The 14,197-nt window shown below is 36.6% G+C and overlaps 1 protein-coding gene across 1 annotated transcript; it reads left to right on the top strand.

Annotated features, from left to right (window-relative positions):
• Positions 1-934: 934 nt before the first annotated feature.
• RAB36 (RAB36, member RAS oncogene family) lies at positions 935-13,857 on the top strand. Its single transcript, XM_005233250.3, has 10 exons — positions 935-1,024; positions 2,291-2,379; positions 4,954-5,019; positions 6,032-6,133; positions 7,844-7,908; positions 8,493-8,544; positions 9,947-10,028; positions 11,112-11,202; positions 11,755-11,874; positions 12,107-13,857. The coding sequence occupies exons 1-10, from the start codon at positions 956-958 to the stop codon at positions 12,169-12,171; spliced, it is 801 nt and encodes a 266-aa protein (XP_005233307.1). The 5' UTR covers positions 935-955; the 3' UTR covers positions 12,172-13,857.
• Positions 13,858-14,197: the final 340 nt, after the last annotated feature.

Raw genomic sequence — 14,197 nt, 5'->3', positions numbered from 1 at the left:
AAGGAGCGCTTTCTGATCAAAGGAATCTGTATGACCACTAAATCCAGTTTGTTCTTTTAAACTAGGGCCCTATGTATAGGTAAATAACTCCAACTCCGCCTTCTCAATCTGTAAGGGAAGGGGAGGAAGGGAAGTGTTGTAAGCCTGTTGCTATGGCCACGCAGCAGCAGGCTGAGCTGTTTGTGTGGCTGGAATCCTGCTGCATCAGCTGCTGCACGGTGAGTTCTTCCTTACACCTTGCTACATGATGAATGTTCTTATTAGAAACACTCTTTTGACTGCCAGTAAGATATCAGTGCTCTATTAAGGGTCCCCTCCCCCAACAGCCCACGAGGTTTCATTGCATAACCAAATTGATATGTCTCAAGTGGGATATCTAAATGCATTTGCAGTTTTCATGTGAACATTATTCTTTTTCCAAGTCAGACTATATACTGATTTCATTTTTTCTGAACTGATCTTGGATGAAAGTGTGATGTTGTGCCAAGAAATGTAGCAGCTTCATCTTTCCTTCCTTTTTCTGACCAAATGAAATCTGGTATCCCTTAACATTTCTTAACGTGTACAGGGCAGAGGCATTTCAAACAGTGATGAGCAAGGTTTTTAAATTAAACACTGCAAAATCCTTTGAGGGCTAAACTGCAAACACTTATGTTGAATTAAGTGAACAATTCCCTGCCCTTCCACAGTATTAGAGTTGCTGTCTTGTAGTTTCAGAAAGACACTGTTTGCTACTACAGCTATGTGCACTGAAGTGGTCCCATTCATGTAAGAAACAGGTTTTCTTTAACACAAAGTCAAAAAACCTGCCAGTTGTACTGAAAGGGGGAAAAAAATGATTCTGTAAGAACTGTTAATTTTTTTTATGATGTTTTCCCTGTACTGAGGCAATTCCTACATACTATGTTTCTCTTTATATATTTCCTGTCTGGTAGAATTTAATTGAATTTAGAGGATGAAGTCCAACTTAATGCATTTGGTTCCGCCAGTGAGTAGGGACAGAATAATCTCTCAGTTTCCAAAGGTAAGCATTCTTTAATCCCTCTGGTCACAGTATGTAGCACCTGCCACATTGAACTATATTTCCCTTGTGCTAATGGTATTTTAATTTAATGTACAGTTGTTGTCCTCTGCTAAAACTACAGATTGTTTAAGGATTTCTTTCAAAGATGAATGTGACTTCATGTTCCCATTCATGCTGATATCTTTAATAATAATCCTAATTTCTTCCTTTTTAATTTCTTCCTTTCCAACCTTTATGGAAAGTGACTTTTGCCACAGAATTGTTACCTTATAATATCCATCTTGTTATTTCAGCCAAACATTAATAATTACATGCTTAAAGAGTTCCTGCACCAAGGGGAAATAAGAATCATAGCTGATATTAAATATGCAAAAAGTCTAATTAGATCTATTTGGAGGTTTTGGTTGAAGAATTTAAGGCAATTTTAATTTTCTGTTTGTATAGTAACATTAGTCATACAGTAGATCAAATGTAGTAGGCACTGTAGACACACAGACAGAAAATATCGTTGGTGTCCCTGAAGAGTTTTGTATTTGAAGTATAATAGAGGAGTTAAGGACAGGGGAAGAACAAGGAATTAGCATTCTGTTTTTTCAATTGTTCAAAGGATCCTTTTAAAAAGTTGGCATTTTTTTCATGCTTGATCTCAGGCACGTATTTTGCTTTTAATTTTATGAAAACTACTACAGTATTTTAAGCAAATACAGAGTAAAATGAGTTTTTCTCATTTTTAACTAATGCCTAATTAAAAACTACTAATAAAAACAGTGCTTCACGCATAAAATAAAAGACTTCATAGTAATAATGACTTGCTGGTGGTATGCTCCCGTCTGTGTTTGTCTTGTGTTTTTATTTATCATTTTATATATATAAAAAAATAAATAAATTACATTTTTATATAATATATTATTATATATAAAACAAAAAAAATGTGTTTTACGTTACTGGGATAATTTAAGGTACTTGCTGTTGTACAGAATGATGAGCAGATGTATTTGACTTTGGAAGTTTAGCTGGTGTTTGAGTGCTGACACTCGGAAAGGTAGTCAAGTGATGGCACTGTCCAAAGGAGTTTTTACAAACCTTACTGTGGGGAAGGCTTACTGCCTTCTAACCCAGGCTGTCCCTTTTCTTATGCCATGGTATCTCTGTGCTTGACAAACTCTTTGAATTAACCTTCTTATCTATTTTTTCCTTGCTGATTTGACTTCTTGCAAAGTAGACATTGCTTAGTATATCACAGTAGCTGTTCTCTCCTGTTTTCAGTGGTACACACCTGAGGCCTGTCTGCAGTTCAAAGAGCACTTTCATGCACAGGTCAGGACTGCTTGTCAGCAGAGCACTGGAACAGTTGGGTAAGGTTATAATTAACCAAGTATGCAACAAAGAAAGTATTTTGAGCTCTTTATAGCCTCCTTCCTTCATAGGCTTTTCCTCATCTTCCTCACTCCACCATGTTTCAAGGCAGCTAAGCCCGTGCACATGGCAGTTCTCTGACCTGTTTGACACTAAATGAATGAAGTGCCTCTTCTTCCTATAAGTTTCAAAGATACGTTTTCTGCTGGCATAAGTAGCATTGAAAAAATAGCAGAGCTGTTTAGCAACAAATAGTTGTTTAGCAACTTGGAACTAAACTCTTAGTTCAAAGATTAATTGACTGTTTAAAATTAGAGTTTAATTTTGCTCATGCAAGTCAGTATGGCAACCGAATTCTAGAGCAGCTATAAGGAATAGGGCAGATCTAGCCCTGCTCTATTCTCTTTTTGTGTTCCAAATGAGCAGTTAATAAAGGCTTTGTGGGGATATAAACATAGAGCAGTTCTAATTTGCTTGAAACACATAAGAATCTAGCTTTAGTCTTTTAGAGGTATACATGCTGAGAAGTTCTCTTAAATATTTCCATAAAACTGGAAGAAATTTCTGGTAAATATATGACACCGAAAAATCCAAATTAACTGGTTTATGCCCTAATAATAATATTTACGTTGGCTGGGTTTTTTTCTACATCATCTCTCTCTCAGAACTGTTACAAGTAATGATTTAATTCCTGAAGCATGGAAGAAGGCTAAACTGTGTTAGAAATCATCACTATTCAGTTAAAATAAATAGCTGTATGTTTTAGTAATAAATGCTTCTGTGTTCCACTGTGAAGGATCTTTCATAAAGTGAAGCTTCTATGAATACTGACGATTAGCTCACTATTCTTTCAAATCTAGAGTTGATGATTACCATGAGACTTGTCATGATATCCATCATGATATCCATCTTTAAACACAACTTTTTATTCATTTCACTAGGGAGTCTTGCTAAAAAAAAACCAAAACAAAACAACAACAAAAAAAGCCAAAATATGTCTCGATTAGAGACACAAGTGAGTTTATTGGTTTTTAGAAGCACAGTCACTGTCTTAGTTTCACATAAATTTATTACAAGTTTCTGGACAATTTTGCTAGCAACATGTGCTTTAATGAATTGAGGCATTTTATCCCTCCATAACCAATATTTATTTCCAGAGTAAAGCAACTTTCCAGTTCATTTATTCTGGTGACAGAGTATAGTTAAAAATCTGTACATTTTGGCTTTGTGAATAAAATTAAACCACTTTCACTGCTCTCTAGATATGGTTATTACTTGGTCATTTTTTGGAATGGGGGTGGGAGGCATAGACAACTGAGTCATTTGTGCAATAATTTTAAAGCTTGATGGGAATAACCATTACCTTCCTTTTCCATTATCCCAAGTAATGGAATCTTTCTTTGTCATTTGGAAAGATACTCTGGAAAATTCAGTAGCTAATGGCTGTATTTAAGACACTCTTGATATTCCATCAATGTGTTAAACTGTCTGATCTAGGGAGGTTTTTTTCCACAATGTGAATTAATGGAACACATACCTCTAAACCATCACTTTTTTGCTTTTTCCTTAAGGTCCTTGATTTTATTCAGTATTTTATCAGTAACAATTAACCAGGCAGACATATGTCAGCAGCTTAGGGGCCTGTGGCCACCCAGTTAGCATTGACTGGCACACAAAATGCCTTCTTTTTTTGGAAATATTAGTTATGCAGCTTACCAGTCAAGATTTGGACTATTTAGAATAGATAACTTGGAAGCCTGATACAAACAGAAATAGTATCCAATAGAAGATTAATTCCTTTGTTTAAAAAGCCAGTCCTTGATACAAAAGAACATTAAATCTCTTAAGCCATTTTTGTAGCATGTGCATGGGAGAAGTCAATCCAAGTTTAGCTCAACAAATACATTTACACTCACTTAGCCACCTGTATCTCCTAAAAGATACACCACATTTCAATTTTAAGAATGCAGGCTGAGTCACCTAAAGCCCATCTGCTGTATTCTGTGGGGGAACCCAGAGCAAAGTGGATTATTTGCATGAAGCCAGCTTCAGATTAATATTATTCTAGATAGCCAGAAAATTTATTGGCTCTAACCATGTGGGACTTTTTCCAGAGACAGATTCTGCAGTGGGTTCTTTTATTATCAGTGATTCCTTGTTTCTACACTTAGGACTTGATTTGTACTATTAATGAGAAACTTGTGATTAATTTAAATTAAAAGGATGCAGATAGTCTGTGGTCTTGTGTGCAAGCTGCCAAATGTATGTACTTGTAGTGAAAGCAATTTTAATAGAAAAGAATTTATGTCCCACTGGATTATATTTAAGAAAAAAGATGCAGAGTAAGAAATGGACTATTTCTGCTCCAGGGGGGTTTGGGATTTTTGGTGACCTTCTTTTTCTTTCTTACAATTTAAGACTCTGGTCCTGCAGCCCAGTGGCGTTTAGGTAAACCGGAGTCACAGGTACATGTGCTCATCACTTACAATTTAAGGATCTAAATCAGAATGTTTAGAGAGAGAATGTTGAAATTGCTACTAAAAACATGTAATGTTTTCAAATATTTATAACAGGCTGAAAATATCCAAAGTGGTTATGGTAGGAGACCTGTATGTTGGGAAAACCAGCCTTATCAACAGGTACAGTATAGCTCAGCAAACTGTTTGATTCTGCTGTTTCTCAAGTGAATGTTATAATGTTTCCATTCCTGTCCATTCAGTATGGTACTTCATGGTTCTGTTTTGAACCATGATTTTGTTATTAAATGAAAGACAAAAGAGAGTCTACAGTATGAGACAAGCTTAATATACCAACACAGAAAGTCATGCTCTGGCACTTCAATAAGTATTTGTTATATTCTGAACTGTTTTAATCCAATCAAATATGATACAGTGTTTCCTTAAGAAATCTAGTCTAAAGGCTGGTACAATCAGCAGATCAAAAAAAATATAAATCTTTCCAGTGTCTGAGTCTTGGTTTCATGTTTTCTCATTACTTGTAGTGTTGTTCATGGAAACATTTGTAAGTCATCCTTGTGTGGGTACCTGTACTCATTTCTACAGCTGCAAGTCTGTAGAGGAAGCTCAGGTTTTCCCATAGGTTATAAAGTATAGACAGATAAAATGCAGAATGCCTTAAAGAATAGCTATTTGATTCTTTACTGGATATGGAAAAACAGCTCTTGTGCTTTTTGTATCTGAGTCCAGTGGACAGATCATTGAATTTCTGTAGCTTATGATCACTGTGACAACTTCCTATGTTTGTGTTTTATTATTATTATTTCTTCCACATTCTAAAGTAGATACAGAAAGTTTTTGATTTCAATGATTAATCATTTGGATCATTATTTATGACCCCAAATATATTCCCTTGTAAATAAAACTGTAAGATACTGTATCTTCCTTGACAGTACAGAGATATTTTATTCTGATTCTCATCTGATCCTGAGAGCTTACTGGGTGTATATGCTTTCTAGTTTATCCAGTACCTCCTTCTTTAAATTAGTTTCTTGGTGGTTTTATATATACTTCTGCAATATATGGCCACTCCACAGTTAGTTAATTCTTTTCTTCCTAGATAGTGTTAGTTTTGCAGTTGTTTTTAACTGGGTGTCAGTAGCATTTCATCCTCTTTTTCTTTTTTTAATTACAGATTTTGTAAAGATAATTTTGACCGAGACTACAAAGCAACCATTGGAGTGGATTTTGAAATTGAACGTTTTGAAATAATCGGAATACCATATAATCTCCAGATGTAAGTTGAAACAGCATGGTTAAGCATTGCACATAGTACAGTCTCAGCAGAGCTTGAATTGCTGCAGGCTTTAGTGGAATAATATTTTTTTTTTAAATAATAAAATTGCACAAAGAATAATGTGATCTGAAAAACAGGTTCTCTATGTGGACTTGCAGTTTTAGTAAAATTTTTACTCTTGGATTTCTCATGCCTAAAAAATGTTCTAAGTTTGTCAATGAAAATTCATCTTGGATGTCTTGTGCCATTTCAGTGGAGTTCTGCCTTTTTTACGCAAGTTTCTTGAAAGAGAAGTGGAAGCTTTTGGCACAGACTTTGTCCAGTTCTCCTGTTACACCGTTGTGTCATTTGAGTTTAGCAGGCACAATGAGCACTGAACTTGACCTTACTGTGAGTTTTATCCCTGCAGCCGTTGAAATTAATGGTAAGGTGTCCAGTGATTTCAGCATCTCTTAATTAGGGACTAATTGATTTTCCCCAAATTGTAGAAAGACTGGGGTGTTTTTTATTAAAATGTGAACCTAAAAATCTTTGATTTTCAGCTCTGTTTATTAGACCAGTGGGAATACTGACCTTCTCTTGCAAGCTTTGGTTCTTTGTTACTTTGTAACAAATAACTTCGTTATTTTCAGTGGCTAGCTATATTGTTCTGTAGAGGGCGTTACTGATTCATCTGTGCTGTAGTGTGACCTACAGCAGAAATAAGATGCTTTGCTTGAAGTATTTCAGTGCCTGAATCTTAAAAGCCTTTTCACTTGGGAACACATTTTTTTCTGAGGGATCATTGATATAAATAGATGGCTAGTGGGATTTACTGAAGAATACTTGGAAATCCATTTCCCACTGATTTCAGTACCATTGTGTGTTTGAAAATTCTGCCAGGTGCTATCCTTTTGGGATTTGGATCCTTCTAAAAATCTAGACTGATGCATCAGTATTTTGCAAGCTGAAGAAATAAGGTTCATGAGCTACTAGATGTCAGGTTGCATTATCTGCAGGATCTTCAGTGGCAGAGTAGAACATTTCCATATGATAAGCAATAGTGCCCCCTCTTGCTGAGAGACTTCCATAGAAGATAAATTTGCAAGTATCCGTGACTGGCAGTACTAAGCTATAACAAAAGCCCAAACCTCTGTAGTTCTGTCAGTAGCTGAGAGGACTGCATATCATGTTCGTTAATAAGAAGCACATTCTTGATTTTTCTTTAATGGTGTCATTAGTACATGGTACACTGAGCTGTAGGTCTCTAGTTTGTAGTGTATAGACAGATATCATATCTAGCAGTTGCCAGACTCTAATATGGGCAAATATATGATTTAGCTAGTACTAGCACAGAATTTTTTCAAAATTAGATTGCCCTAGAAACACATCAAAATGACATAGATGAGGAAAACATGTTTTAAGAAAAGGGTATTACCACACAGAATACAAATATTTGAATTGAGTTTCCAAATGACCAGCATTTAAAAAAAAAAAAAATAAAAAGATAAAACCAGAGTTCAAATGTCTTCATTAAATATTAGAACTTTACTCTGTTTCTATCAGTAGTTAATGAATAACATGTTCCAGATGGTAACAACTTCTCTGGTATCACATTCTTCTCCAACCTGTACCAGTCTGCTGCTTCATTAGTGTGTTTACTCAGGTTACACTGGCTTTCATTAACCTGAAATTTCTTTTTTTTTTTTTTCTTCCCCCCCCATTGCACAGATGGGACACAGCAGGTCAGGAAAAGTTCAAGTGCATTGCATCTGCTTACTACCGAGGAGCAGAAGGTGAGAACAATATTAATTTGATCCTGGCTGTGACAGGAGCTTGTACTTTATATGGAAACATGTATGCATATGTGCTCCATGGAAAGGTACCTGTAGACACAGTGTGGTAGAATGGATTGTCATTTCTGGAGAGAATAAGGGACTAAAATGATCATGAATTGGTATGTTATCACACCTGCAAATTCTGAATGTTCTGATAATACGGTGGTAAAAATTGGCACTTCTGTCTAGGGGGAAAAGAGTTTGGGTAAGATTATTGCTGAAATTAGAAGTGTATACGTCTGGTGTTCCACATGGTAAGAGACAATTTCTGCAGTAATTGGTCACAAAATAAAAGGAGTAATAGAGCTATAGACTGCAGACTACAGGTAAAGACTAAATTAGGTTGAAGACTGAGAACTCCAGTCTTACTGGGTGCTGGAAGACTACGCATTTGCTTATTCTTTTCCCTTCTCCATCTCATCCGTCTTAAATCTGCTCTTGCTCTTTATATGTAAGCATTCTCTCTGTTCAACAAGGTAAATTGGAGAGACTTCTGATACACTTTTTAATTACTTTTTTTCTGTTCTTGTCTTTTGTTGCAGTTATAATAACAGTGTTTGATCTGGCTGATATCCAGACTTTGGATCACACCAAGTAAGTTTCTGTATTTTGGCTTAGCCTTTACAGCTTTTACAGCAGGTATAATTCCCATGGATAGCCTGTAGCTGCTGAGAACTTGATGGATCGTGAGTGTATCTTCTGTTGAGCTAAGAAATGAAGAATGACTGTCACTTCTTTGGATTACATAGGGTGGGATTTTTCTGAAGAAAATGCAGAGTGTAAATTTGAAATACTTACCCTTGACTTCCTTTATAATCAGTGGAGAGAAAAAGGTGCTTCAGTAAGAACTTGATCCTTCCACAACTAGACATGCAGGAAGAGATGAAGTGCACCCCAAAAGCATCCTTTTTTTTCCCCCTCTCCATTTCCTCTAAACAGAATAACAGGCTGGAACCTGATGTGGATGGTGAGATTGAGATGCATCTTGTGCATAATGTCTCAAAAGCCTCTCATTTTCTAGATGTGCTGCTAGCCTGGAATTGTTTTCTTTCTCTAATTTCTGTGATGATTCTGTTGGGAGATAAGCTGTCAAAGAGAGGAGAGAAAATTAAAACCTCAGAGTATGCATAGTATAGCTGAACTTACTGGTTCAGATACATGTGATGTTTTGGTTACAACAGCACGCTAATTGCTATGAGTAAACTTGATCTGCTTTTAGCACAGCCTGAAAAAACCCTACATGAATCTATGATCCACATTGTTGTTGCCAGCTCAGAGTATATGTATTCCTAACATACTGTTGTGACTGTAATGCAGGTACATGTTTTTTTACAATGTATACTGTCTTATTGCAATGTGTATTAGACTGCTGCTGTGGTACTTAGCTCATTTACATAGGACTTTGTAAAATAATATATATATTAGTGTCTTTGCTTGGCTGGAAATAATTGAAGCCTATGAACCTGATCTCCCACACACATACACACTCCCTTCCCTCCTTGACGTGTTGGATGACTCAAAAGGAACTTGATTGCCAGAGTAACAAAAATACAAAAGCTTATAAGACAAGAATCATGCAGCCTTCACAGGGAGCTGTTTTATAATGCTGACTATATTATTTCACTCTTCTTTGTTCCTGTTTGTGTCTAATCTTCTATGTTGTTCATGTCTTTTCCTCTGCTTCTTGTTTTCTTATTCCTTATCTCAATCAAAACTTTGCCCCCTCCCTTACAAGGAAAAATACCCTCTCTGGGTGGTAAAGTCATTGTTGAATTTGCACTCTACAGTGGGTATGTTTGAACTTTTCATTAGTGGAAGGCATGTATTCAGAGGAGTTGGAATAACTCCTGGGGTTTTTCTGCCTAGAAGAAAAGGCTTTTGATATCTTCACATAAGTTTATCCTCTCACTTTTCATGTGACCCTGTTATCTGTCACTTTCTCCTATATCCCTCACTCCCTCTGACTGATTGTATGATTTCTTTTTATTTATTTCAGACAGTGGCTAGAAGATGCACTGAAGGAGAATGAGCCAGATTCCAGCTTCATCTTTCTAGTTGGAACAAAAAAAGATTTGGTGGTAAGCAAACTGTATGCAGATAAGGAAATCAGATTTCCCCTAGTTCCTCCAGTGATCTCCCTTAAAAGTTGTACACAATGTTGAGATGAAGACCTTGAGGGAAAAACCTAAACAGAGAGATCATTAGAGGTCTATAGAACAGCACACTTGGAACCAATTTAAGAAGTTGCTTTCTGGAAAAAATGGGTAGTTAGTGAAATCTCTGTGTCTCCATTCCTTGCATGACATTTTTCAATCGCATACAAACAACTGAGAAGTGAGAGAGGGTGCACAAAAGAATAGAGTACTTAATGATCTTGAAGTTTTTCTTGGGTTTTGGTTTTTTTTTAGGGACAGTGTGTTCATTATTCAGGAACAGGGAACAATTCTTACTTAACTGAATATGACACAATTTTTGGAAGAACGGGATATAATGCACTCAACCTATACCACTCTGAGTCTTGTGTTTGTCTTCCTGTAGCTGTCAATACTTAATTCTTGAAAATTTCAAAACAAACTTGCTTCTTGTGATGCTTAGTTGATTCTCTTTTTTTATTTTCCACCCCTCCTGGCTGCCACAGTATCAGTTAAGCAGCTTGTTTCTTACCCTTCACTGAAAAAAAGTCCCAGAAAACTGCATGTCTGTCAGGTTTTTTCTAGTACTTTGTGTTGCATATGCTGCTTTTTCTGAGTTGCAGTAAAAGCTAAATGGGCCAGACATTTGAGGATGCAGATCTGAAGTGTTGCAGCTTTTCTGCTGAGAATGATGGAGTGACAAGAATTTAAAGACCAGTAACTGGACTGTTGTCTTTATAGCTCCCTACAACATTATATAGTTACATGCAACGGTCACACTTGTTAACACTTTTTTTTTTTTATTTGTTTCAATGCTGTGGGAGGTGAATGGAGACTTCCATTTTAAAAGCAGTACAAAGTACTTGAATATTCTTGCAATTGTATCTGATTGCAAAAGTTCTAAGGCAAGGTCAGAAAGGCCACTGTGATAACTGGAAGCATCACAGTATAGGTGCTAGCAGTACCTTTATGTTATTACCAGCCCAGATACATGTCTTATGTTAAAGTTATGCCACATTTTTTATTCAGTCAGATGCTGTGTGTGAAAGGACAGAGCTAGATGCCATCCGCTTTGCAAATGAGATGCAGGCAGAATACTGGTCGGTTTCAGCCAAAACAGGTAAGTTACTGCAAAGGATGTAAAAATAGCATAACTACAAAGGCTTATGTTAAGGTGGAAGGAAGTTAAGGTTCCTGGTCCCACCATTCCCATACAGATTTTTCTGTTGTTCTTGCATTTTGTTGCTATTGGAAACTTCAGGTTTATTAATGATTGATTTTATTTGAGCATTTGTATGTGTGCTTGCACTGTCATGTTTACTGAAAGGAGTACTTGAGCTGCTGTGCAATGTCTAAGCATGTTTAATTCATAGGTAGTTACATAACTACACGTGTGCACTGCTACTCAACATTAGCAATGAAGAAAAGATTATAGCACCAACTGAATTCTCTGTGTTGCTGACTAAAACTAGGAGTATGGTACAGGATACAGTATTCCAGACTAAGAAAATGAGAAATTCTCTCTGCAATGATCAGAATGGAGGACAGATTGCTGGAGAGGCCTGTTCTGTCCCAGTATTGAGGAGTGATCTATTCATAGATGTGCTTGTTATGCTTGATCATGTGTCGATGTGCAGTTGTAAAACCACATAATTTCTGTCCTGTTTCCTAGGGGAAAATGTCAAAGAGTTCTTCTCCCGAGTTGCTGCCTTGGCCTTTGAACAGTCCATGATAAAGGAGCTGGAGAAAACTGCTGGGCACATGACCCAGATTGGGGCAGGGGACCTCATCGGTATGTTAAGTTTTGCGGTTTTTGTGTATTTTCCTTGTTTACAGTCTGAAGAACTGGGGAGGCTTTTCAAGCATTAAAAGCCCATTTCGAACAGCTGCAAGCATATTCATGTCATCATCTACCCGAGTTCTAGCGTATAGGGCTGACTAGGGCTGCATTTTGCTTTTGTTACCCTTGTATTGGATGGTATAATTTCTTGTGAATTGATTTTAGAACTTCTTTGTTTCTACAGAACTGGAAAAGAAAACGATGGAAATCTCAGAAGGCAATGCTCAAGTCAGCCTGAACTGCTGCTAACTGTCGACTGTTTCTGCAAGCACCATGCTTCTCTGTAGTCCAGCACAGAGTGCCTGCAACAACAGTGGCTCTCAAACCAGAAATAGAAAGTTTTCTTTTTGGAAACGAGGGAGGAAAAACTTATCCAAACTTTCTTTCTGAGAGTTCTCTTGCTACTGCAGGCTCTCTCATGCAGGATGGTACAATTGTTACGTAAGTCTTTCACTGTGTGGTGGAAACATAACATCCTTGTCTTCATGCAAGAAGACATTGCCAGTGCCATGTGCTCAGCTGTCTGCCAGAAACACTTGTAGTCAAAAGTATAAAATTTGTAATTTTAGTAGGTTGTTCTTTGATAATTCTCTAGAAATCTTAAATAACAAAGTTGCGTTTTCATGGGGCCAGAAAAAAAATGGCAGTTCAGAATGAAGGGTGCTATCCATATGTTTTTGCTTTTTAAGATCATAGTAATAAAATAACTCTGACTTATGCATTCCAAATACTTTAAAACTGTTCCAAAATAAATCTTTTTAAATAACAGGTATGGAAGTACACAAATGCAGACTGCATAGTTTCCACTGTGGTTTCTCCATCCAGGAAAAAAATCTGTGTTATTTCTATTTTTCCACTTGAGAATCAGAGCCCAGTGTTTAAATATTTCCAAGCCTAGGAGAAGTCTAGGTAGGAACTTTGTTGGTTTATCCCAGCTGTCTAATATTTTGAAAATGTTACCAGATAAGAATGCTATTCTTTTCTACTCTATTGAGTAAGAAAGAGTGGCTACATAGGTGTGTGGCATGGAATACATTAAATATAGTATTTTTACCTTCCAGAGAGGATGGGGAATCCTTCTCTGGTTTGATCTTCATGAATATTGTCTACATTGCAGTTCTACTTTGTTGCTAAGAGTAATGACTTCTTAATTTTTTTCTAACTTCTTTTGTTTGTTTGTTTGTAGTAATGTAACGTGATTCTGGAACCATACACATTCTCAGTCATGAACTTGCTCATCCCTATCTGTGGTAGGAACTCTGAGCTGGTAAGATTAGATTTGATGCTGCTGCTAAATTCAGTCACTCTATCTGCTTTTACTGGATAAGTAAAAAATTTGATCACTAGGTGCTGGGAGCAATTTGCTCTGCTACTTAATAAAAGCTGTAATGGTAGAGAAATGGTTTTGCCATTTGGTGAAAAGACTTGCAAGTGTGTGTGGATTTAGAGGGATGGGAATAGATGGAGTTCTCCAAAGCAGACACATCCATGCTAAGCCCTAAGGTACTTGTATGAAGATGTCATTACTGAATGCTTACAGTAGAACCTGCTCTTTGGACATGCTGCTGTGACTTGGTGTGCTGGCTGGATCAAAAAACTATTGCCCTAGTTTTGCCTTTTCAAATACCCTTTGACATAACCTTGTGCATTTAGTTCTTTAGAAATTACAATCATTGTTTAGTGGGGAGAGATTAGCTCTGGGTACCACTGAATTTCATCAAAGTAAAGCAGCTTTACAGTGCTCCTCTGCCCTTTGGGCAACAATGGCTGATGCCAGAAGATATTCCTGTTATAAGTCATTCCTGCTGACAAATGACATTGCAAGAAATTGCTGTAAAAAGTATTTGGTCAGTATTAGTGAAATTGTATTACTGTGATTGAATATGATAATTAGTTTTAAACTGAAAAAGTACAAAAGAAGTGAAATACACTCATTTTATTTCCCTCTAATTTTTCCAGTATTTCACTGAATTTTAATGTTCAGTTCTGAGTATCTAGTTAGTGATATTTCTCTAAAGATAAATCAGTGCTGTACATCTTTTGCTTGCATGAAACCGTACAAATTTATGGTCCTTCAAAATTACTGTAAGCACTGAAATGAAAGAATTAACAAAGGAATCAGTGGGACAACAGAAAGACTGCTTCTCTAGAAATCTGTCAGCAGCTTATAACTCCATACTTCTAAGATTCAAATCCAGCATTAGATGCTATGGTGGCATAAAAAAAAAAAAAGTGGTACATCTTCCATAATGCTTTAAATTTCACACTGCAGCTA

Source organism: Falco peregrinus, chromosome 2, assembly GCF_023634155.1.
Source record: "Falco peregrinus isolate bFalPer1 chromosome 2, bFalPer1.pri, whole genome shotgun sequence".
NCBI lineage: Eukaryota > Metazoa > Chordata > Aves > Falconiformes > Falconidae > Falco > Falco peregrinus.
This window is presented reverse-complemented; position numbering and strand designations above follow the sequence as displayed.

Bases quoted from the DNA above. Each gene is read 5' to 3' on its own strand.
- RAB36 (XM_005233250.3), top strand. From the start codon at position 956: ATGAAGTCCAACTTAATGCATTTGGTTCCGCCAGTGAGTAGGGACAGA. The intron at 1,025-2,290 runs GTAAGCATTCTT...TCCTGTTTTCAG, and splicing joins TAATCTCTCAGTTTCCAAAG to TGGTACACACCTGAGGCCTG. The intron at 8,545-9,946 runs GTAAGTTTCTGT...TATTTATTTCAG, and splicing joins CAGACTTTGGATCACACCAA to ACAGTGGCTAGAAGATGCAC.